The 27,576-nt window shown below is 44.1% G+C and overlaps 1 protein-coding gene across 1 annotated transcript in view; it reads right to left on the reverse strand.

The window, feature by feature from the left end:
- Positions 1 to 27,576, reverse strand: part of LOC311225271 (neurobeachin-like) — a gene marked incomplete at its 5' end in the record, with an annotated part of 544,672 nt that overhangs the window by 244,028 nt on the left and 273,068 nt on the right. Inside the window, 1 exon segment of the mRNA XM_084310493.1 lies at positions 25,724 to 25,892. Coding sequence (XP_084166619.1) covers positions 25,724 to 25,892 — 169 coding nt within the window.

Raw genomic sequence — 27,576 nt, forward strand, 5'->3', positions numbered from 1 at the left:
CTCATGGGGACAGGGGCTGACACCCAGTTGATGTCTGAGACTGGGTCTGTCCGTGAGAATGTTGTGCTGTCACGTGGCTCCCTCGTCACACGTTCTGCGTCTGCGATTGGTGAGCCTGGTGTTACGTCTGTCACCTTCAAAGGTTGTCAGCAGGGGGACTCGAGGCCTCTTCAGGCTCAGCGCGGGTTTCCCCGACCTCGCCTTCGCCAGGCCGGGTATCACGTTGGTGCCTCCCACTCCGGAGAGCCCGGCAGTGGTCTGGCAGGCGCGCGTGATTTGGGTGGTAGTAATATCACTGCAGGGCTACGGTGTGTAGGAACCCATGGGGGCCTCACACCTTGCATGTCCAGCTGCAGAATAGCTCCTCAGCGGTCCATGCTGGAGGGGTGTTCAGTGGGGGAGCTCTTGTCACCTGGTATGATGTCAGCTTCTCCCGTATCAAACCGGCCCTTTCTGTCGGAGTCCCCCCTTGGGTGCGATTGCCTCGTGGGTTGTATCAGGGACCGATGTCCCGACTCCACGAAATGCCCTGCCCGCACGGTTAGCGGGTCCAGGGTAGGCTATGCACAGCGGGTGGGACCGGGCCGCCTATCTACAGTTCCTAGCGGGCCAGCGCCAAATGGCGGCGGGTGCGCTTTGGGAGTATCATCACATATGGCTACAGCAGTGCCATATGTCGAAGTGGATGGAGAGAACGTTGAGGCGGGGGCTTGTCTTGCAATTCGCACAACCCCACCCTCCGTTTTCAGGTTTGGTGCAGACCCTGTTGTCAGCTCAGTGACAGCTCTGGCCGACGAGATCCAATCTCTGTTGGCGAAGCAAGCCGTAGGACGCGATGTGTGGCATCTACTCCCGGTATTTTCTGGTGCCCAAAAAAACGGGAGGTGTCAGACCTATACTGGATCTGTCCGCGTTCAATCGTCTGATTGTGGCGAGATGGTTCAGAATGTTGACCATCAAACACCTGCTAAACGCTGTCAGGGTGGGAGACTGGTTCACCTCCATAGACCTGAAGGATGCGTATTTTCACATCCCGATTTTCCCTCCTCACAGGAAATGCCTACGCTTCCTGTTTCAGGGCATGGCGTATGAATACCAGAGGTTGCCGTTCGGCTACTCTCTGGCCCCCCGCACATTCACCAAGTGCGTAGAGACCAAGCTGGAGCCTCTACGTCGTCAGGGGATCTCTACGACATTCTGCTCCTCAGCCGGTCGGAGGAGGTCGCCAGGTCTCATACCAGGCTGGTGGTGGAATTCCTCACCAAGCTGGGTTTTGCTGTGAACTGGAAGAAGAGTACTTGGGCTTGGTTCTAAGCTCAAGGCCCATGAGGGCAACCCTCTCGGAGCGGCGGCGAGTGACTATCCTCGACACGCTCAGGGGTCTCCGTCCTGGCGGGACGGTTACGGCGCTGTATGTGATGTGCCTGCTCGGTATGATGGCATCTGCTCACTCGGTGGTCCCTCTTGGCCTCCTCTTCATGAGGAGAATACAGAGGTGGTTTTCCAGTCTGAAAATAGACCCGGTGAGAGGCAAGTGGAAACGTTTGAAGGTTCCCTTGTCGATACGGGGGGATCTCGCCTACTGGAGGAGGCCTGGTACCCTCACCAGCGGGGTCCCCATGGGCGGCAGGCGGTCACACGTCACGGTCTTCACCGACGCCTCCCTCACGGGATGGGGGGGACGTGTCGGACCAACGCAGTGGGGGGCAGCTGGACGGTCCATGTTGCCCGGTCTGCTATGCACATCAATGTGTTGGAATTGAAGGCGGTCCTCCTGGTCCTCAAGCGGCTCGGCCACTTGGTGGTGGGCGAGCACGTGTTGGTCAGGACGGACAGCACGACGGCAGCGGTGTATATCAATAGACAGGGTGGAGTACGCTCCATCCGTCTGCACCGGGCGGCGTTCAAGCTCTGGCTGTGGGCGTCTCGCAATCTGCGCAGCCTGAGGGCGCTCCACATCCCTGGCAAGGAGAATGTGGGCGCAGATGTGATGTCACGGGGCGGTCTTCATCACAACGAGTGGGGACTACGTCCAGACATAGTCAGGCAGGTCTGGGACCGCTTCGGGGAAGCCTCGGTGGATCTGTTTGCGAGCAGACAGTCTCACCAGTGCCCCTTGTGGTTCTCGGTCAGTCGGGGGGACAATCCTCCCTTGGGGGTGGATGCCTTCTCAATGTATCCATGGCCGCCCGGGATTCTGTACGCTTTTCCCCCCATACATCTGATACGTCAGTTGTTGGAGCGGGTACGTCGGGAGTGCAGGACCTTGATCCTGATCGCGCCGGACCGGGTCGCAGCTTTGTGGTTCCCGGTCCTGAGCCAGCTCTTGGTAGCCCCGCCGTGGCCTGTTCCTTGGTCATCGCGGGCCCTCTCTCAGGCGCACGGGTCTCTGTGGAAGTTCCCTGTGCTGGGCCAGCCGCTGATGGTTTGGCTGTTGAGAGGGTGAGTCTGGAGGGGATGGACCCTTCTGTGGTCGACACCATCCGGAACGCGCATGCTCCCTCCACTATGGCGGTCTACGCAGGTAGGTGGCGTATTTTCCAAGAGTGGTGTAGAGTGGGGGGCTTGGACCCTGTGTCCTGCCCCCTGGACGCTGTCCTTTCCTTCCTTCAGTCTATTTTGGATAAACTGTCGGCTTCGACGGTGAGGGTATATGCCGCGGCTATATCCTCTTGTCATGTGGGGTTTGAGGGCGTTACGTTGTTCAGCCACCCTCTTGTGAAGCGTTTCCTGCTTGGTGCTCGGCGCCTTAAGCCGGTGAAACGTTCTCTGTCGCCGAGTTGGGACCTCCAACTGGTCCTCTGCCGGTTGTCTGAGGCCCCGTTTGAGCCTCTTGAGCAGGCGTCTTTGGAACAGCTGTCTTTCAAGACTGCATTCCTGCTGGCCATCACCTCCGCTAAGCGCGCGGGTGAGCTTTGTGCTCTCCCGGTGCGGCCTGAGTGCTTGTCTATTCGTGTCAATAGCGGTGCGACTCTGAGGCCTAATCCAGTCTTCGTGCTAAAGAATATCCGGAGCTCTTTTCGCGCCAGGGATATTGTGGTTCAGGCGTTTCATCCGCCTCCTGGTGAGTTAGAGGCGAGCCTTCACCTGTTGTGTCCAGTCCGGGCTTTGGGGGTTTACCTCAGCCGGACTCAGGACCTCAGGGCTACCGATCAGCTCTTTGTTTGTTACGGTGGCTCTCGCGCTGGTAAGGCACTGTCGAAACAGCGCTTGTCACATTGGTTGTGCGAGGACATTGCCCTTTGCTACACGTTGGCTGGGCTGGCACCCCCTGGGATGTGTCAGGGCGCACTCCACTCGTGGGGTGGCGGCCTCTGCCGCCTTGTTAGGGGGGGCCTCGGTGGAGGACATCTGTGCTGCGGCCTCCTGGTCCTCCCCGGGTCCCTTCGTTAGGTTTTACCTCATGGACATGACTGGGGGTTCAGTCTCCCAGGCGGTTCTGGGGTCTGGGACCTCCCCTGCGTCCTGCCCTTCGGTGGGTTAGCAGGGGTGTGTGGGGGCGTGTGCCACGAGGTGATGTGTCACACGTGGTCCCGCCTGTGCTGTGTGTTTTTAGGGGTCTCTAGTTCCCTCTTTTTCGCACTTGGGTGGAGTTGACTGCCGCCCCCTCTTCACTAGGAAGGGGGGGTGACGGGACTCCCCTCCCCCCTGGTGGTAGGGCTTGCGGGTCCTCAGGGGGTACATTTGTCGGGCCACGTGTCTGCTCTGTCCCATATCTCAATATGGCGAGACGTGATTCGCCAGTACGAATATATAGCGATAGGTTATGTATATAACCTAGTTATATGAGTACTGGCTGAGCGTCTCGCTCTTAGCGTGCCCTGAGGTCCCTTGATGGGGTTTTTCTTGATGGAAAACTTTTCCCCGAGGAAGGGCGAGTGTGACCATGCCTGGTGTCTTATAGGAGGACACTGGGGCGGGGCCTGGTCAAGTGCATGGGTGCATTTGTTTCGTTAATGAAGTACAGTAGGTACTGGAGATGAGGTATATCTCAATATGGCGAAAGAGCGAGACGCTCAGCCAGTACTCATATAACTAGGTTATATACATAACCTATCGTTTTTGGGATTCGAAATTCGTCAGGGTTTTTCGAACGGACGTTCAAACCTTCGTTTGATATTTAAAAAATATATATATTTTTATTTATTTTTTATAAATATCCTCAAACTATTAAACATGTTCTGTTGTGATACCACAGTATGATGTCATTCTAGAACATTTCTGTATCTATTAAACATGTTCTGTTGTGATGTCACAACAGACAGTATGATGTCATGTTTGATTATGACATCATACTGTGACATCACAACAGAAAATAAACCTTCGTTTTTAATAAAAAAAAATTTTTTTTAAAGATTATTATTATTTTGATTTTTGATTATTTATTTTGTTATAAATATCCTCAAATAGTTTGAGGGTATTTATAAAAAAATAAAATAAAAAAATAAAAAAAATCTTTAAAATTTAAATATATATGTTAAAAACGAAGATTTTTTTCTAGAATGTTTGATTATGACATCATACTGTGACATCACAACATAACATGTTGAATAGATACACAAATGTTCTAGAATGTTTGATTATGACATCATACTGTGACATCACAACAGAAATAGATAACTCAGATGAACAGCAAATAAGGTACATCATTCCACCACAGACAGCGGTAAAGGAAGACATATTCAACAAGTCAAAGTAAAAGATTTTATTTGCCATGTATGGACCAATACACATCGAAATACAGGTACAGAGCAAACACTGTGTGTCTACAACTAATCCAATACAGGAGCAGAGTAGAAACAGTACAGGAAAAATATCTAAAAACACAGACAGTATAAAAAGGACAAATGCTAAAATTTATATCAACATCCCCTAAAAGTGCTTAATAGTTAAGTGCATACTGCATAGAGGCACAAATTACAGTAAAAGTGCATATAATCAAAGTGCAACACTAATAAACACACGAAACAAAATAGGATAAAATACAAAACTAGCCTTTGGAGTCATTCAGGCTGCACACAGCACTGGGGAAGAAGCTCTTAGTAAACCGAGAGGCAGAGCATGTGATAGAGCGATAGTGTCTGCCCGAGGTGAGGGGGACAAAGAGGCCTGCGGCTGGGTGACCAGAGGGGTCGTTGATAATGCCAGAGGCACGGGAAAGCAGCCTGGCACCATAGAGCTCTTCTAGAGCTGGCAGGCTAAGCCGATTGAGACGCACAATTATATTCAGACATTTCTTCTCCTGGTCTGTGATGTTACCAAGTACTGCAAAGTAACAGAATCCTTTTCTGTAAAACAACTGAACTGGACATTGCTAATTTTTTGAAGGTACATTTTGAAGGTAAATAATTTAGGATTCTTTCTTTCTCTCCATTCAAATAATCATGTTTGCTAATGTAATGTCACTATTAAAAAGTAGTAAAATTAACATGGATGTGTTTCAACAGATGGAAGTGCTCCATAATTGGAAGAAAAGGAAACATCAAACATCATATGTCTATGATGAATCCGTCCACAGTGAGGACTCTGGATTGGAAGTGATTGTTCTGGAGGAGACACTAGGGGACCTGCATGTGGACCTGGAGGAGAGACTAGGGGACATGCAGGTGGACCCAGAGGACGAAGGCTCCAGCTGCCAGAGTGAGGAGACTTCCGGTGCCCACATCAGAGGCATGGATCGAATGCAGAGTGAGAAGGAGCTTCGGCCCAGAAACGTGTCCGTCAGCCGCCCCGTGGTGGACCACCCACACAGCAGGAAGCTGAAGAAGTGTGACCCTGTCTCCAGGTATTACCAATACAAGCGGGAGTGGGACTTGTACAAGCTCCCTGGAGAAAGGTCCCTGGAGAAAGACAGGAGAGCGCTTCACTGGGAGATCATGGAACAAATGGCCTACCGAGTGCCACTCAACCAGACCGAGAGGCTTCGTGTCAAACACCTATGTGGTGCCAACGGATAAGAAGCGCTGCACTCTGCGCTGGGAGATCAGAAACTCCAGCCTCAACACTTTCAGCGCCAGGGGTCGCTATGGGCGTTGGGCCGTTGTGTGCCAGTGCTCTGTTCAATGGGGATATATTCCGGTGTTTGCAATGCTAAAACTATATTAAATATTATAGCTATGGATCTAATAACATTGTCGATTGTCAGTTTCTTCCGGTCAACATGCAAAAAACTGATTTTTTTTTTCATCCATGTCCGTTTTATACCGTGGTGAATATGAGTATAGTTTTAGAGTGATTATGTGTAATCCCGGGAAACGATGCGAAACACACACACACACACACACACACACACACACACACACACACACACACACACACACACACACACACACACACACCATTGACCACCATTTTCAAAAATGTCGTTCAATTGGATTCTTATTATATTATTATTATTGTATTATGCACAATCGTTGGGGGCACAAGACCCCCCGCATTTCATTATATACTTGTATGCCGTGACAAATAAAACTCTTGACTTGACTTGACTTGACACACACACACACACACACGCACACACACACACACACACGCACACGCACACGCACACACACACACACACAGCAGCAGCAGCAACAGAACTCCCAGCGTCAGAGAGGCTACCTGGAGGAGTTCCATTTTAAACGTCTTCTCTTTGTTGGTAAAATTGAACACTTCATTATCTGCTTGGTTCTCTCGCTCTTCGCCTGTCTCCTTCTTTTGCAATTTCTCACGAGGAGAAGGAAGAGGGGAAAATGTAACTACGTAATTTCTACGCATTTCTACGCCCCGTTCAAATCTCCTGGGAAAATTCTGGGATGGGCGACCCACGCATTCACACTTGTGTATGAAAAGGTTACATTCATGAGTGGCTTAACTAGAAAGCTTAGTCTGTTTTATGTAAGAGACAGATGGTCGCAAATGTGGATTATCATCCAACAAATCATCATTAATGGGGTATTTGTGTATATGTGTATGTGTGTGCATGTATGCATATGCGTGTGTGTGTGTGCTTGTGTAAGAAACCCAGCAAATCTCTACACACATGTCATTGCACAGCATTCCTACCTCAAATCCCTGTGATAACCGCTCCATGTACGTACTAGAAAGCAGTGGTTTTCAAAGTTTTTTCAAAGACTCAGGAGGGCTTTTGTTATTCTCCAGCATACTTTAGAATACCCATATTAATCGTTCCACGACCCCCGCCTCTGGTGAGTTCATTAACAGGAGGAGCAGGTGCAACAGGGAGAGGCATCGATGCATCAGCATGTAGGCATCTACCTGTTGAGAGCGGCAAGACGCCGTCTGCATCGAGAGACAACAACACGCATCATCAACCGCTTCCCAGCGGTATTTACCCACAGAGACGTATAAGTGCCATGGCAGGTACCGTACTGTGTGTGATCTACACTCGTGTGTCAATGGTAGCTCAGCTGGGTCCCTGGTGGCAGACATGTACGTCTCCAGACTGCTACATTAACCTTTGATAATCCCACATGTCACTTAGCACAGCGCTCTACTGCTGTGCAGGCAAGTATAGCTAGCAGCGCTGCAATTCTCTTATACATGGTCATGAATCACGTGTATTTTCTAAGGCTGTCAATCGATGTCAAACTATTTAATCTGATTAATCGCATGATTGTCCATAGTTAACTCGTGATTAATTGCAAATGAATCCCATCATTTGTATCTGTTCTAAATCTACCTGAAACGGATATTTTTCTAGTTTTAATACTCTTATCAACATCAACAGTCAACTAATTCTTGCTTTATGCAGCCATTTACAGTAACAAAAGGATGACCCTCATGCATTGCAAATTTGCATCAAATTCAAAACTGATGCACAAAATAACTTAAAAGAAAATAATAATTTAAAACAATGAATAAAGTGTGCATGAAATAATAGGGGAAAGAAAACGATAGGAACTTGTTACATTCACCCACACAAGGGCTGTGGAATCACACCCCCAGCCCCCCCCCCCCCCCCCTTTCTCTCTCACACACTCCCAGCTCTTTCTCTCTTGCCCCTTCCTCATCTCTCTCTCCCTCTCACTCACACACACACACACACACACACACACACACACACGCACACACACACACACACACACACACACACACACACACACACACACACACACACACTTTGAGTCAGAAACTAACATAGTATCAATGAGAGTATCAATAATACACATGAGTGAAGTCTAGTCAATTTAATTATTAATACATTTTTTGGAAACCGTTAATCTTGCGTTAAAAAAAATAGTGGCATTAAAAGAATTGTGCGTTAACGCGTTAACTTTGACAGCCTTATTTTCCCTCCCTTTATCGTGATACATGAACTGTCATCAACCGTGTTGATATTTTTTCTAGAGAGTGGGGAAAGTGGGGACATGCGCATCAAGGAGGCAAAAAGGAATGTAATCTTAGTCAGAACAACAGGGCAGACTACAATATATTTGCATTTGTTAGCCATGCTAGCGATCTAAACAATCAATCTATGCCAAAGCTACTGTAGATATGTAAAAGGTGAAAGACACACACTCACAGCAATGCTGATTTGGCTAAATGACATCCAGCCGTTTTTGTTTGAAACAAATGTTTGTTAGGTGAGTTGCCATGGTTTCTCCATAGAGCCCTGTTGTACTTTTAGTCAGGGGAGTGCCATGGTTTCTCCATAGAGCCAAATCAAATCAAATCAAATTTATTTGTAAGGCCCGACAACACACGTTAATGTCCCCATGGGCCGTACACGTCTTCTTTAAACAAGTCACGAAGAAACATCACAATAAGTCAAGAACAAAACAAGAACACCATAAGGTCCAAATCTTTTTTAAATAAATGCAAATTAAATAAATAAAAATTTTGTACTTTTAGTCAGGGGAGTGCTATGGTTTCTTCAGAGAGCCCCGTTGGACTTTTAGTCAGGGGAGTGCCATGGTTTCTCCATAGAGTTACATTATACTTTTAGTCAGGGGAGTGCCATGGTTTCTCCATAGAGTTGTGATTTCTTAGCGGGTATTGCTGATTGGCTCGAACACGTTATGTTTATAAACAAGAAGAAACCCATCTATAGAGCTGCTGGTCGCAGCAAAAGAATAAACATACCAGTACCAATGGATTCAGATAGAAATAAAGCCATAGAAAACAGGGAAAGCTTGCTCTGCCATCTCCCATCCTGGAAATATGAGTTCCATAAAACTCTTGAGCTTTTATCACTTATTCATTCCTGTAAAGTTCCTGAACGTTGTTGTAGGAAGAGAGGATAAGAGCTGCATTAAAATTAAGCAAAGTGAGACTGAGGGAAATGTTGAAAGATTTCTATACATACAGATAAATGCATGTTATCCCTGCTGACCTTTGTCCTTACACACACACACACACACACACACACACACACACACACACACACACACACACACACACACACACACACACACACTAGTCCAAAACACACACACACACTAGCCCAAAACACACACACAATCACACATACGCTAGCCCAAAACACACACACGCTAGCCCAAAAGACACACACACACATATGCTAGCCCAAAACACAGACACACACACACATGTGCTAGCCCAAAATAAACACACACATACGCTAGCCCAACACACACACACACACACACACACACACACACACACACACACACACACACACACACACACACACACACACACACACACACACACACACACACACACACACACACACACACACACACACACACACACACACACACACACACACACACACACACACACACACACACACACACACACACTACGCTGTCTGAGGTCAGGTAGGAGGGCTGCCAGCCACAGTGTGTCTCTTGGATTGGGAGAATGGATGTGTGTGACTGTGTCTGGCAGGTTCCTAAACGACGTGAGTGTTTGGTGCATTCCCATGAGGCTGGGTTACAAAGTGAGACTAATTCAGTAGATTTGGGTTCTGGCTTGCTGGCTCCTGCGGCTGTATACGTATACCGCTACGCTTTGCTCACTTCATATCACAGTCGGGCAAATTAACATAGACTGAAATGAACTTCAGATCTATACCCGGGCGGCGGTTTGTCAATGTAATTTAATTTTACTTACTCAGGAGCATATTATGTTACATAAACATGAAATTCGGTTCACTTATTTGTCAAACACTTACCCTGAAGTTGTTGAAATGGTCCAACTTCTGTTTACTGGGCGCTACCGTGACGAATTGAATGTGACTGTTGAATCCCAGTACGCCATACACTTCGGATAAACCATGCCAAATAATGTCTTGCACAGCCCTAACCTTAACCACACTTTTACCTTAAACTAACCATAACCTTAACGTTAACCTTAACCCTAACCCTAACTTTCTATCTTAACCATAACTGTTAAAAGCTAAAACAAATCATCATCATAGTATTGCTGTGGGTGGGTAACTTAGTTGAGTGGTGAGAGCACTTGCATGCAACCAAAATCATTGTTAGTTCGACTCCTGGTGGTCACCCTTAAGAACTATTGGACTTTCGCCAATACAAAATGTAAATATATTACTTTTATACAAGACGTAAATATATTACTTATGGCTATAACATAACGTAAATTATGTACCATTTTTCCTGTGGTCGATTAGTACTTCATTCACAAGGTTTTTGCTGGACCCGCCAGGGAGGAGAGGTGCTTGACTGACTGATGTCCCTGAGTCAACAGTTTATATGTGGTCCGTGTAGAACCAAGTTGGTTCTCCATGGTCCGCAAGTCACAATTACGTGGAATGAGCACGTAATTTGGCTTCGCCATCATAACAACTGCTTGACAACCACCGGTTGAGTGGTGCCAGTGAGACAAAAAGCCAACTTTATTAGCAAGCCTTAAACTATCAGTAATGTTGCCTATGGTTGACAAACAGTAATTATGATCCGACAGTTTGTTTGACAACAAGGCTGGCTATCAAGGCATGTCATTGTCCCCAAATAACCTTTTCACGAACAAATGTGCAAATTAGCCATGTGCTTTATTTAGCAAGTGCCATGCTGCTAATGGGGTTTCCCAAACTAAACTTACGTCAAACTAAATAAATACTGCCTCTCCAAATACCAGAGTGCTTTGCTAGCGCAATCTTGATGAACGACTTACATATTTGTCCAACAGAATAGTTTCACATTCATAAATCAAATCACAGCAGTGAAAGTTCACATTAGATACCAAGTGCATAGCATGCTGTGTGCTAATGTGCTAATATGTTTACAGTAGCTAGATCAGCTGATACAAACAGATGCAGTTAGGTGGATATATTGTAATGATGTGACAGTGCATCATTGCTGACAAGGAGGAATGCTTTTAGTAATATTTATTAGGTACATTACAAAGTACTGAAACTACTCCATAGACAATTAATTGAGAAGGGGTTGGGATGACAGAGCACCCAAACGCAGATGCAGTTCTAGGAGTTGTGTTCTGCTGTTCTACCTAGAACACTACTGCCTACATTTTAACTAATTGGATTAAATAAAGCAATAGTTTCAGAGTCTGTAAATTGTATATAATTGTTAGCTACAGTTGGTTAGGGTGTTCTTTGGCTCGTCAGTCAAAGGGATACAATTTATGGTTCAGCACCTTGGAAAGCTGTGGGGCGGCGTGGCTCAGGGGTAGAGCGGGTCGCCCAATGATCGAAGGGTTGGTGGTTCGAATCCCGCTCAAGCCCATGTCCATGCCACTGCCGTTGTGTCCTTGGGCAAGACACTTAACCTACTTGCCTCGTATGAATGCGTATGTATGTGAATGAATGTTGGTGGTGGTCGGAGGGGCCGTAGGCGATGATTATTCGCCACGCTTCCGGGAGTCTGCCTCAGGGCAGCTCTGGCTGCAATTGTAGCTTACCACCACCGGTATGACTGTGTATGAACGAATAATGGACTCTGTGAAGCGCTCTGAGTCAGAGAAGAGCGCTATATAAATCCAATCCATTATTATTATTATTATTAAAGCTAAATTTTTGTTCCAAAAATGATTAAACATATCCAAACAGGAAAACACAGCTTCAATATATTTCTTTGGCTGGTACCTGCTGTTTTGTCTGGAACACTACTGCCTAAATTTAATTTAATTTAATTCAATAAAGTGAGTGTCTGTGTCTGGTCTATTTTCTCCAAGCTCCTTGAGTGAATATGTACCAGAATACTGAAATCGATACACAAACAGATTATTGAAGCTACATATGAAGTGGGTTAGGGTGTTCTTTGGTTTGTGAGTCAAAAGGATACATTGTTGTTGTTATGTTACAAAAATTGTTACAAATATTTCTGAGGCTGCAAACCAGAACACTTCACACCAGAACAGCTTCTCTATTGGTAACATACGGTTATCCTATAACCATAGTTATATGCAGGGCTTGACGTTGACACCTGCCCACCTGCCCAGGGCTAGTAAAAATGCTGAGTGGCTAGTGACTTTGGAAAACCACTAGCCACAGTGGCTAGTGAGCCAAAAAGTTAACGTCAAGCCCTGCATAGGTGTGTCAATGATAATGTTCACAGCGTTTGGAGCAATAATATAATTGCTAGGTTCAACACAGCCAAGGCATAGGTGTGTCAATGATAATGTTCACGGCGTTTGGAGCAACAATGTAATTGCTAGGTTCAACACAACTCTTCCACATCTACACCCTCCATCTTGTCCCAGTCAGCCGTTGCCCCAACTGGAGCTCCTTTTGCGGCTGAGTCACTGGTCACAGGCAGTAGTAAACAATGGAGTCAACAGTCAGAAGCACAGTTGTACAGTTGGCTTGTAGCAGTATGATTACAATGATACTGTCCCCAGCAGGGGTTAGTGAAGAAGAAATTACCTATATTTATAACTTTTTGGGTGGGGGCGCGAGTGCTGGGATTTTTGGCTAGTGAAAATGCTGAGTGGCTACTAGTGACTTTGGAAAACCACTAGCCACAGTGGCTAGTGAGCCAAAAAGTTAACGTCAAGCCCTGGTTATATGAGTATAGCAAGCGCTCTGCTCTAACGCATTACTTTTTAAATTCAGTAACGCCGTTACCGTTACTGAATGGTTCGTTACTGCGTTATTTTTATGTAGATTGGTAGCGAGCGATAGTGATCCAGCGCAGTCCTCCTGACTCCTGTCTGTGTGTCACCTCACCTGTGGGACACGCTGTGCTGTGGGCGTGTTTTGTTTACTATAGACTTGACTGTCATGGCAGCGCCCACTACTCACGTTTGTACACATGGATATTCTCACTATTTCTCTTTTGTCAAGCACAAAGAAAAGAACGTTTTAGTTAAATGTCATTTGTGTTTTGGCTCAAAGATACTATCTACTGCCCATGCTTCAACGAAGCTAGTAGCTGAGTCTAACGTTAACAGGACTCATCCGAAGCCAGTAAGCCACTCGCTTTCGGGGATCTAGTTAGCATCACCAGGCGGCACACGGCAAATGGGACGGAACACTTCAGGTTTTCCAACTACTTGGAGAGAGAATATACAAAATGGAAATGAGCGTAATATGTAGCACACGCATTTGGCAACTGCTCCGCTCCCACCAACGTTAATTTCGTTTAAAAACATTATTTGGACAATACCAAAGGTGATTAGACCACATCGTATGTATTGATAAGACCTTCTACTAGCTATATCAAAAGACAACATGAGTAAGAATAGAGGAAAGCCGGGAAAGAAACAAGATACGGTAACTTCAGCGGCGCAGAAAGAAACACGGTCAAGAAGACACGTTCCAGCCGACGCGGGTAAAGAGCCGTTGGCGACAAGCCCCGACGTGGAGAATGAAGAGGAAAATACACCGGGACCATCGACTATGGTCCCCGACAGAGAGTCAATAGATGTCAACATAACAGGAGTGACAGGAACAAGCTCCGTGAAAGATAGAGCAGCCGATCTGGATAAGATAATAGCAAACAAATCCACCGTCACCGTCACTGCACCTAGATCACCAATTGAAACAAGCAGTACAACCACACCACCCGATTTCAACACACTGTCTAACCTGATGAAAGAACAGATTACACACATCGAGGCGCTCAAAGCAAACGTCGAAGATAAATTCGATCGCATCGATGCTAAATTGGAGGAAGTCAAGAAAGCGGTCGCTGCACAGTCCGAGCGAATCACGACAGTGGAGAATTCGGTGACAGATATTACACTGGCAGTCAAAGTGATCGAAAACACCATCGACAAGGGCATGACAGAGATGGCAATTGAGATAGAAATTGTGAAAGAAGCATGCCGGAGGGAAATACAAGAGGTTAAAAATGAATCGATGGAGAGGCTACTCGAATCCCAACGCTACCACAGGCGAAATAACATCCGCATTGTAGGGCTTGATGAAGCAGTAAATTGCGAAGACGCCAACTTTCCAACAGTGCTATCAACGATTTTGGGTAACAACCCTCCAAACAAAGTGCCGAAAGTGGACCAAGTTTACAGAATCGGTCCTCGGGAGCAAAGAAACAAAGGGCCAAGAGTCATCATTGTTACTCTGCGGAAGACATCATTAAGAGATGACATCATAAAAATTGCTCGCACCCAACGTGGGAATCTGAAATATGGTGACAATTCAATATTTATCTACGAAGATCTAAGCAAAGACGCCATCGCTCGACGTCTACCATACAAGGAGGTGATGCAAAAAATTTTCAAAGCTGGTCACAAGCCAAGGCTAGCATACCCGGCGCTGTTATCGATCGTGGGCAGTGACGGCCGCAGGTTTGGATTATACACACCTAAAGAGGCTGAGGATTATTTGAATCGACATGGAGTGGATACCCCAAGGCAGGACGACAATGTCTGAAAACAGATAAGCCTCTTTCTCAGTGTATATCAGAATTAGAATGACTTTATTGTGTTCATCAAGGTAGCAGACGATATGCAGGCCGTCTATACCAATGCGAACTGTGTATAATACGATCCGTAATACATTATAATTTCAGACTCTGGTCTCCGGGGAGACAAATATATATCATTGCAAAAAGATCAATCTGGAATATTCTGGGTTTATCGCTCGAATGCCCTGGGTCTCTTAGATCATTCTGGAACATAACAACAGTCTATTGGCACTAGTATATTCTACATCCTTCTAGAATATAATGCACCATGACAACGAAGGCCTACAACTCTAACATTAAACATCCGGTGTGTATATACATAGCAGATAATCAATTGAATGAAGTTCAATCAGTCCTTAATAATACTTTAAAAATCAACCACACCTAAACGTATGAACACTACAAGGTTATTCTAACAATTTAAGTAATCACTCCACTGATGAAGTGACTGGCACATTGAAGCTCTAAAAGGCTCTGCTTTTCTATTTTATCTAATCAGTTAATTCGGTTCTAGTGGCTTCTCCACGTTGATTATTATTCTATCTCTCATTCCTTATCTATATCTTTTTTTTTTTTTTTTTTTCTCTCTCTTATTATTCTATTTTTTTATCTCTATCTTTTAACTTACATTGTTCTTTTCCATTGTTCTTCACATTAAGGTGTCAATATTTCTCTACAATCTTTTCCTTTTTCCTGACTTTCCTACATGTTAGTAGAGGGTTCAAATGAATATGTCGATGAAAGTTTATTCTCTTTTTTTATTTTTTGTCATTTATCACAATATTTCATTACAGTAAGGGAAGGTGCAAGACCAAAAGCGACATTATATTGCATTAGAATGAAAATGTTAGATCCTATGGCAATTAGCATAGGAAGATTAGGATTACAATGCTCAGTTTGGGCAATCCGGTGGACTAAGGGAGAGAGTCATTCGCGGAGGATGTGTTTTTGGAACACAGGCCTGTACGACTCTCTGGGCGAGGGGAAAATAGGGGATTTTTATTTGTATATATATATGTTTTTAAGCTCGGCTCTCAACGGGACCTCATTAATTGGATGTACATCTATTGTAGCTTCACACTCCAGAAGCATTACCAAAAACTACACAAAAACATGCATAGATTATGGCTATTTGAATATAATGGTATGGAACACCGGTGGGATAAACAAACAACACAAACGCAAAAGCGTGCTCACACTGATGAAAAAAGAACATGTGGACGTGGCTCTATTAAGCGAAACGCACATTTTAGAGGAAGACATAAATACGTTAGCGGATAACATATACCATAATATTAGTCACTCTTCTTTTGGTACGAGAACTAGAGGTGTAGCCATAGTCGTCAGACGTAAATTAAATATCGAATTGAAAGGGGTATGGTCGGATGCTGAGGGCCGTATAACTATAGCTAGGATTGTACATAATAACAGGAAAATTGCGTTGGCAGCGGTATATGCCCCAAATTTGTACGAAGTAGGTTTCTTCACTTCACTAACCGGAGAAATGTTAAACCATCCCGAGTACTCATATATAATAGGTGCGGATTTTAATGCCATTTGGAATCCAAGGTTGGACAAATCTTACCTTGCCTTTTCCAGCGAACAAAAAAATTCATCTAAAGCATTAAAAGATTGGTCAAAGTCTACAGGGGTAATTGATTTATGGCGTTCACTTAATCCCATGACCCGTAAGTACTCCTGTCGTTCGGCGAGACACAACACATTATCCAGAATTGATTACGTCTTTGCATCCCTGAGAATATTTGATAAATATGAAGTGGAAATGATACCCAATGCGCTATCAGATCACTGTTACTTAATCCTGAAAGCAACATTTGGTACACTATCTTCCCGGGCCCCAAGATGGCGTTTTAATACTATGCTGCTTAACAACAAGGAATTCATTACACAAATTAAAGAAGCTCTCACAGTATTCCTACGGGATAATGCAAACACGGAGCGAAAATCAATGCACAAAACTGTCGGAAATGGAAACGCTTTATTCAACGCTTTTTAATTCTTTAAAATACAACAACTCTACTAGACTAGAAAACCAAGTTAACATTCTAAAGACAGAGATCAAAGCAATATACAGACAAAAATCGGAAATGCAAATACGCAGCACAAGACAACAGCAGTATTTCCAAGGTTCTAAACCTAGTCACCTATTAGCCATGCGATTAAGAATTAATGCAAAATTTGCAGATATAACTGCCATTAGAAAACAACAAGTACTTGTAACAGACCCCAAAATAATAAACGATACATTCAAAGAATTCTACTCCGACTTGTATAATTCAGAAACTACCTTTGATCAAAACAAATTAGACACATATCTTAATCAAATTACTCTCCCTAAACTTTCGGAGGACGACGCTAAACAGTTAGAAGCACCGATCACATTAGAAGAACTCAAGAAGGCCATATCCGGAATGAAAAACGGTAAGGCTCCGGGAAAAGACGGTATCCCATCAGAAATGTACCTTTCTTGCTGGGACATATTTGGACCCTTATTACTAAATATGATCTTATACTCAGTCAAGGAGGGGAGCTTCCATAAACACCACAATATCGCACTCATTTCAGTCCTTCTCAAAAAAGACAAAGACCCCACTGAGTGCGGTAGTTACCGACCTTTAAGCCTTCTCGGAACCGATGTCAAACTGTACTCTAAGATATTAGCCATCAGATTGCAAAAGCATATGACGTCTTTAGTTAATCCAGACCAAACTGGCTTCATAAGAGGTCGCCTGATCAATGATAACATAAGGCGAATACTGCACGTACTAGATGCAGACAAAGAGGACACCACACCTAAGGCGATGCTATCCCTGGATGCTATGAAAGCATTTGACAGGCTGGAATGGTCGTTTCTATGGGCAGTATTAGAAAGGATGGGGTTAGGAAAAGGATTCATTGATATGATTAAAGTACTATACAAGGACCCATCGGCCATGATTACAACAGGCACATTCATCTCCGAAATCTTTCCGGTATCACGCTCAGCCAGACAGGGTTGCCCTCTTAGTCCCGGACTATTCAATCTATCATTAGAGCCTTTAGCACAATTTATAAGACAATCCCAACACATAGAACCAATCGTAATCAAGGGCACACAACATAAGATTAGTTTATATGCGGACGACGTAATATTGTTCATGCAAAACCCCAACACCACATTGCCGCATCTACTCAAGTTGATAGAGAACTTTGGTGATTTATCGGGATTTAAAATAAATTGGCCTAAGTCGGCTTTCCTTCCTCTTAACATCCGTGCAAAAAAAGACACAACCCTCCCAGGCGCGATACCTATGGTTAAACATTTTAGATGCTTGGGTGTGGAAATATTTCCCACCATAAGACAAACGGTGAAGCACAATTACACAAAAATACAGAACAAAATCAAAGACGACCTGGACAGGTGGGCAAAACTTAAAAACTCAGTACAGGCAAGGGTATCAATAGTTAAGATGGATGTATTACCAAGAATCAATTTCATCAGCTCAATGCTACCGTTACCTCCTCCAGAGGGCTACTGGAAAAGATTACAATCCTCCACATACAAATTTATTTGGAATAACAAACCACCTTGCATAAAAAGATCCACCGCACAGAGAAATAAAGCAGACGGTGGCATGGCAGTTCCAGATTTTTTACAATATTTTAAGGCTTTCACATTAAGACCATTGAAAATATGGTTTGATCCCCAGGCTTTGGTACTGTATCTTGGAGAGAATTGGAAGAAAACATAGTAGCCCCACAGAGACTGAAAGACATAGCACACACTAAACTTTCAATCAAGCATTGTGAGCGGGAATTTGGCCCCATAATTACCCATGCAATCAGAACATGGCGGGAAACACAAAAGAAATATCCTAACCCTCAAAAATGGCATAATCACACTCCCATATTCAATAACAATGCACTCTTAATGGGAAAACTCCCTATAAGATTCCCTATATGGGAAGAGCAAGGCATACACTCATTAGGGGATATTTTTAATAACCAGGGCTTCTGTAGTTATGGCGAAATATGCACAAAGTTTAACCTCACCGAGTCCACATGGCTTTTTTACATACAGTTACGACTATGTCTGAGGTCTCACGGTGTTCCATTACTCATACCAATTGAACACCACAGATACCACAAATTTTTCTATGAAAGAGAAACATTGGGAGGTTTTGTATCAGGTTTTTATTATCAATTACTAACGTCCTCGTATGAAACCCTTCAACTAGACACTGTCTGGAGGAGGGATATACCAGACCTGGAAAATGACTTTGATTGGCAAGGAGCCTGGGCAAATGTCCGACTTACATCAAGGAACCCGGATCATCAACAAATCAATCTGAACTATATTCACAGGACATACTTGACTCCTATAAGACTGTGCAGAATGGGGCTTAAACAAGACTCCAAATGCTCCCAATGTACAAATGGGGACGAAGGAACATTTATGCACATGTATTGGGACTGCCCACCAGTTAAGGCATTCTGGAAAGATGTGTCCCAACAATTATCAATACTCGTATCTTGGAATATACCTGTACACCCCTCGGTATTACTATTGAATGATGTTTTTGAGTTTGCAGTGAATCCACAGCTAAAGAGATTGGTTTTATCGGGTATCACAGTAGCTAAAAAGCTGATCGCATCACGCTGGTTTCAACCGGAAAAAATGTGCCGGAAAGTTTGGTTTCTTACATATCTCGATGTGATATATCAAGAAATATCTACAGCAAGAATTCTGGGTCTCAATGAATCCAAAATGTCAATGTGGGTAGAAGTGGTGGAGAGAATAAAAGCTAGCTTATAATGGTAGTGTCTGGTTAGGAGTGAGGGATAATGGAGGTACTATCCAAGGGGGGGTCCGGGAGGGGGGGGTTCGAGCTGGAGCATATGTGTGTAGGGTTTTAGAAAAAAGGTATTAGGGGTATATTCTATACTAACATTTATATAATTGTAATTTCGCTGGATATACACTGTATACGGTTAAAATGTTATTATGGACTATTTTTGTTTTATCTTGTTTCTGTACTTGCATGTAATTTTAATCACCTTGACTGAAAGTTTCATTATGCATTATGTGTTGAGTACTGACTTTTAATAATTTCTGTTTTGCAATAATAAAAAAAATATTAAAAAAAAAAAAAAAAAAAATTTGAGGGGCTGGACTAACGTTACATCTCGACCACCGCAGACTTTGGTGAGTTCAGTGATGTGAATGCAAAGTTGATCAACAGATTTTGACTGTAAGAATCTGCAAGGGAATCTCATCAATACTAATCAAACAATATAAATATAGTCCTTTCATGCACAATAATTGATATCCTAACTATTCTAACGTTGCAATGCACGATTGATATATTAAACAACGTTGCAAGACGGTTATAATGAAATGCTCCGGCGACATCAAGGCAGTGGAGGTTTCTCTATGACAACACGTGAAACACAAATTCACTCATAATTCATAATTATTATTAATTTACATATATATATACATTTATTTTATTTATATATATATAAAAAATTAATTTTTTTAATTATTATTATTTTATATTTTTTTATTAGAAAAGTTTTCCTCTGTAAAAAAAATGTCAGTGAATTTTTTCTTTTTAAAAAATGGCCAAAATTGACAGCTCTGAGCAGGCCTGCACTGCAGTAATGACTGCAGTAATTATTCGTGAAGAAAACTTCACAGGTGTGACCCAATGTTATATAAATAATAAATAACAGCCAATCGAAATAGGCTATTAACTTCGTCTAAGCACGGTCTGTGCAGTTAAACTCTCGCCATTGAATGGAGGATTGAATGATTGACAGCCCTTGCCATCCAATACATGGAGGTTGAATATGATTGGCAGCCTTGCAAATCCAATCAGAGATTGCTGCATTGCAAAGTCAAAACGGGTCCATCTGCAGGGTAGGTTTAGCTCTGGCCAATCTCAAGTTTCTCAAGTTTCTTTATTAGTTGTCATACAGAAGTACAGAATACTTTTATACAAAATGTAACTGAAATAAGCATTTTGTATAAAAGTATTCTGTACTTCTGTATGACAACTAATAAAGAAACTTGAGAAACTTGAGATTGGCCAGAGCTAAACCTAACCTCCGACCCTGCAGATGGACCCATTTTGACTGTTTGAAAGAGCAAGGAAGTAGTTTAGTTGTTGTTTAGTAGAAGTAAGCTGTACAGCTATAACAAGTAAAGTCAGGCTAAATTAAACTTTGCGCCAACATTAGGACCGAAGTATAAACCAGCAACTGAGCAACATGAAGAAGTGGATCAGAAAAAACGTTGTGGATGAAAAAGTAAGTAGGCTAGTGTTTGTAAAAGCTTGTATGCTAACAGTAGCTAGCCATCTTAGCCTACATCACAATGATAATCACCAAGCTAACTTACTGTACACACTGTAGGGCTGGGCAATTAATCAAAACAGAATCGCGATATCGATTCATAGACCTATGCAATCTCATTTCTAAGTTATGACTGTTTTTTTTTATTAAACTTTTTTTTTTTTTTTTTTTACTTTTTAAATTATTTTATCTGGGTTGAACATGATTTGTGGAACTCCCTCTGGTGTTGTGGTCGTGGTATTCACTGACCTTTGGGAAGTATTCCGACATGCACATGGGTATCTTAGTGGTGTAGTGTATCTTGTAGACCAGGCCCATTGCAAGTTGCTGTACTCTGTCGTCTACTCTCTAAGCCATCCTAGGTTGTCAAAGTGGGCAGGGGTGAGGTGGGTTTTAGGAGTAAGGTCAAGCAGTAGTCTGACCAGTTTGTTTTGTGATGTTTGTAATCTTGTTTTTAGTGCCTTTGAGGTGCTTTGGTACCATGAGGTGCAAGCATAGTCGTAGTACCCTTGAATGAGTGCTCCTGTTAGAGTCTTCAAGGTATTCTTGTTTACCAGAGAGGAGATCCGGTACAGGAATCTAGTTTGTTGGTTGACTTAGTTTTATTACATTGGATCCCATTTTGTCACAGGAATGATTTGCCTCTATAGGATGGAACCCAGGTAGGGAATTTCATCTTTCCTTTTAAGATAAGATAAGATATTCCTTTATTGATCCCCTTGGGGAAATTCAGGCATCATAGCAGCATGGGGGAAGGGGGGGGGGGGGGTACAGGTAGTGAAAACAACACAAGCAGTGTAAACAAATAGGTCAATATAATTGACTATCTAACTAACTGAAATATATTTTCACAGTGTCACATAAGGTGCAGTATGCATAAGGTAGTGTTATAATTTACTATCTAACTAACTGAAATATACATTATTCATTATTCACAGTATCACAGTATCCACATAAGGTGCAGTATGCCTAAGGTAGTGTAAGTTGTCCTCCTTGGGTTCCTATAAGTCCCAGGTCGATGTCTGGCAGCAGTTGCTGCCCACTGTTGTGGAGCCTGATGGCCACTGGTATGAAGGACTGTCCGAGGCGGTTAGTTGAGTGTCGGGGGGGTATGAGTCTGTGGCTTCCTTGTCACCTTCACCTAATATGTTTTGATCTGGTCAGGTGCGCTGTCACCTAAAATGTTTTGATCTGATCAGGTGCGCTGTCACCTAAAATGTTTTGATCTGATCAGGTGCGCTGTCACTTAATATGTTTTGATCTGGTCAGGTGGGCTGTCACCTAATATGATTTCATCTGGTCAGGTGCGCTGTCGCCTAATATGATTTCATCTGGTCAGGTGCGCTGTCACCTAATGTTAATATGTTTTCATCTGTGTCCACTGACCACTGACACACAGTGGGGGATGTTTTAAAAATATAATTTAATATATAATATAATATAATAATTTGTGCTTCACCTAAAAATTTGGTCAGCAGCCTCCACTGCATCAAGGCTGTTCCTTCAACCTAATGCACAGCGCATTTCTTATTACGTCGGGACTCGGGACAACATTTGTGTTTGTGTCAAATTTGTGTTTGTATAGACCACATTGCTTAGCAGAGTTCAGTGATGTGAATGGAAACTGTCAAGTTGATCAACAGATTTTGAGTATCTGTAAGGGCATTAATGAGAGCAATCTTTTTTTAGTTTTTTTTTTATAACTAAATAGTTACTTTTCACAGTAACACATTACTTTTGGGTGTAAGTAACTAGTAAAGTAACTGAGTTACTTTTGAAATGAAGTAACTAGTAAAGTAACTGAGTTACTATTTTTCAGTAACTAGCACAACACTGGTCAGCACACACACACAGACACACATGAAAACACACAAGAGACACACACACAAATTGGCCAGGCTGCTCGCCTTGCGTGTATGAGAGCCTCTTCTCTCTCCCTCTCTCTATCTGTCTCTCCCTCTCTCTCTCCCTCTCTCTCTCCCTCTCTATCTCTCTCCACCAAAGGTATCTGCCAGTGCAGGTGGATCATTCTGACATATTTCACCTACAGTACAAGTCAGCGTTGTATGTGGCACATATTGCCAAGTCTGATGTGCTTTCTGGTGATATCAGGAGTTCAGGGAATAGTCAGGCCCCAAAATGCCCTGATAATGCTCCACAACCATTCTAACATTGTTTTATATTTCTAACATATCTTTCAGGGCATTCCCGCTTCATTAGACATGAAAGTGAGTGCAACAAAGGTGTCAGGCCGGATTCAAACCCACGACGTTGTGATTACATGGTATGTGCCTTTTTACCGCAAGTGTCTAGGACATGCTGTTGCCGAGGGGTTTGGTGCGTGTGATGGAGTTTGATGGTTTTCCCACTGTCAACACTGTCCCGGACGAATATTATTATAGCAATAATGTGACACATGTTATTTGTTGCATTATTGTTTGCTTTTTAAATCCAAGCCTCAAGAGACATGAAACAAACAGGGCAAGCAGGCAGCCGAATGCCACCACTTTATTATAACAGCTGCTATTCTGAGAAGGAAAGGGCCAAAGCACAGGATTTCTCTTCAGCATTCTTACTGTAGTCTTAACCCTTTCACTAACACACTACAAAGGGTTAACGCTTTCACTACCACACTACAATGGGTTAATGCTTTCACTACCACATTACAGAAGGTTAACCTTTCACTACCACACTACAAAGGGTTAATGCTTTCACTACAGAAGGTTAACCCTTTCACTACCACACTACAGAAAGTTAACGCTGTCACTACCACACTACAGAAGGTTAACCCTTTCACTACCACACTAGACGGTTAACATTTCACTACCACACTACAAAGGGTTAATGCTTTCACTACCACACTACAGAAGGTTAACCTTTCACTACCACACTACAACAGTACAAAAGTTAACCTTTCACTGAAAGGGTCAATGCAAAAGTATGTGTTTTAAGTGTACAGTATGTGTGTCAGTATGAATAAGAACAGACATTATTCTGTACTTGTCTTTCAAGTACTCAATCCATTGACCTCTACAGGTTATGTTAAAGTGGTAAATGTAGTCCAGTTATGCTGCTCTGATTACATCCTCTTGAAGTTGGCAGGCTTCAACTATGCAAAATCTTTTTCTTCAAAATAACTATTAACTGCTGGGTTCAGTGGGTGTACTGATGGGAGTAAAAGTATAAAGTTCCCTAAAATCTAAATACTCACAAAAAGTATAAGTAGCTCGAAATTGTACTTGAAAGAACAGGGCAACATTTTGGGAAATTAGCTTATCGTCTTCTCCAGAGAGAGACAAGAAGATAGATACCAGTTTCCTCTCTGTGCGTTCAGTAGAAAGCTATCTGGCTGCACGTTAGCCTAGCTTAGCACAATGAATGGAAGTGGCTGGTTAGCCTAGGCATTGTCCAACTAACACCTCTCCCGAAGGCTAACCGGCCATGTCCGCTTCCATGCATTGTGCTAAGCTAGATAGCTTCAAGGGTACTACGACTATGCTTGCACCGCATGGTACCAAAGCACCTCAAAGGCACTAAAAACAAGATTACAAACATAACAAAACAAACTGGTCAGACTACTGCTTAACCTCACTCCTAAAACCCACCCCACCCCTGCCCACTTTTGACAACCTAGGATGGCTTAGAGTAGACGACAGAGTACAGCAACTTGCAATGGGCCTGGTCTACAAGATACACTACACCACTAAGGTACCCATGTACATGTCAAAATACTTCCCAAAGGTCGTGCACACCACGATCACAACACCAGAGGCAGTTCCACAAATCATGTTAAACCCAGATTCGACTCAACAAGGGACTAAACACGTCCCCCCCCCCCCCCCCCCCCCTCTCCCCCCCGTCTGTAGTGGTAGTGAAGGGTTAACCTCCTGTAGTGTGGTAGTGAAGGGTTAACCTCCTGTAGTGTGGTTGTGAAAGGGTTAAGCCGTAGTGCACCACAAACTGGACACTCTGCATCCATTTAAAACCCTCCACGTCGCCCTGTGTTTCACAGAAGAAGAATGGAGAGGCAAACAGGAAATTACATTTGAAGGGCACGGTCGCTTCCAGCGCAACCCGCGTAGTGACGGGCTGTTGGCTCCTAGAGACGTCATGCCAGTCACATCTCTGGCCCGGGTCTCGGAGCACCGACACCCACCGCGGGGGCACCAAACCAGGGGTGACAGTATTGATGTGGCGTGTCCGCCTCTCTGTCATCTCCGACGGTGGCTGGCGTCCCAGCAGATGACAGGCGAGGCCCTCCGTGTGGAGATGACTCATTTTAAAAACGTGGGAGGGGCCCCGCTGCCACTTCAAAAAGGGACACATTCATAGCTATCTTTATGAGCACTGGGATGATTGGGATGGATATACGCTCCCCTCTATTTCCCCCCGCGCTCCGAACGGAGCCTTGAATCTAAAGCCACTTACAGTGTAAAAAAAGAAAACACTAAATGAGATAAGATTACGTTCCACGATACCGAGACCGAATCTCACTATGATCAAAGTGATGCTCGTTCACGATACAGCGGCAGGAAGCGGAGGATGCTCACCGAGGCCCTTGGGCGTGATGCCGCTGACGTCCTCGGGGTTTGTGGCCCAGTAGTAGTACTTGAGTGTGTGCATGAGCTGCAGCACGGTCCCCACCCTGCGGATGGTGCTGTAGATGGTTGCCGTGCCGATGAACTCCGCAGAGAGGTACGTGTAGAGGGAGAGCTGCACCTGAAGTGGCAACACACACACACACACACACACGCAAGCACACACATGCACACACACACACACACACACACACACACACACACAGACACACACACAGACACGTGCCATTAAGTCCTCCATATCAGGCTTGCATAATCCGTTAAAACCCACTCGTATACCTCTCCAGGTAGGACTGGGTAATCACATCGAGCTGGATAGTTTAGGAGTCCCGTTCAGCCTCGCAGGTGTATGAAAGAGATGGGCACATTTCCACCGCCCACCCGCCCCTACATCACACGACTACCATAACAGTCTCCGGCTCCACTCTAGCTGGGGCGCAGATTAGCGTGTCCTCTCTGTAATTAGCAACAGACCCACCGACGAAGAATCCTCAGTCCCTCCGCAGTAGAGTCACCACAGCTGGGGGGGGAGGCAGACGTGGCCTGGAGAGCTCTCTCTCTCTCTCTCTCTCTCTCTCTCTCTCTCTCTCTCTCTCTCTCTCTCTCTCTCTCTCTCTCTCTCTCTCCTTATCTCTCTCTCTCCCCTTCTCCCTCTCTCTCCCCTTCTCCCTCTCCCTCTCGCCTCCATTTTGGAGCAGTGGCAAAGGCCAGCCTCAAGGGACATTTGTGTATTTCTTTTCCAGACAGCCTCCTTTATTAATTCATGAAGGGCCCCCACCAGCAGCCGGCTCACCAAGGCAAATGTATTCTCCACACAAACTCAATTCCTTTGATACGCCTCATCCACTTCTTCACGGGTCATTATAAAACGGAGGAGGGAGGGGGGTGAGGGAGGGGGGGGGCGGCGCGCATTCACTCTTGAACATTTCAAAAAACTTCTTTGGGTTCAGGACAGGAGCGTGACAGCAAGCAATAAACGCATACAGCCGTGAAATCCCTAATAATAAATGTGGATATATCTGCCTGGGGAGCCTGCCTGTATGTTCTGCACTCCATTATAGCCTGTGGACCTATCACTTCCACGTATGCTGCTTAGTAGGCACAGACCGTCTTAGCCAGAAAATATTTATTATTTTGTGAACTTGGAACTTTATAGTAAAGACATTATACAATGAAAAATGTCGTATTTTAGCGCTTCAGATATTCCAAGAAATACTCCAAGGAGCTGACACAGGACAAAAAAACAGACTGTACATAAAACTGTGCTTAGAGATCAAAAATACTTTCCTCTTTTCCTTCCTGTAACGAGAGATTAGGACCCCACAGGAAACAAAAAAATACCATATTTGGCTACAGCTAGTGGAGCCGCTCAGCCTATATTGGTTCATGTCAGTAGTCCAGCAGTGTGCCAGGCGCACGCACAATACACTTACTCAAATACTCGTACTTTATTTGTACGTCAAAAGGACCATTAACAAGTTACACCGGTAAGATGCAAGGCACAAGGGCACTGATAGACATGTAGAGGCAGAAATGTGCCAGGTGTGGCCCATGGGAAGAGGTCTTAACGTTGTATGTGTTCAAGTTTCAAGTTTGTTTATTAGTTGTCACCATAAAATACATGTAATTTACGGTGAAATGCTTGGTTCTGTATGAGCCCCTGAGAGTGTGCTTCATAGAGTGTGTGTGTGCGTGTGCATGTGCGTGTGTGTGTGTGTGTGTGTGTGTGTGTGTGTGTGTGTGTGTGTGTGTGTGTGTGTGTGTGTGTGTGTGTGTGTGTGTGTGTGTGTGTGTGTGTGTGTGTG

Source organism: Notolepis coatsorum (genome assembly GCF_963971535.1).
Source record: "Notolepis coatsorum genome assembly, chromosome: 1".
Taxonomy (NCBI): domain Eukaryota; kingdom Metazoa; phylum Chordata; class Actinopteri; order Aulopiformes; family Paralepididae; genus Notolepis; species Notolepis coatsorum.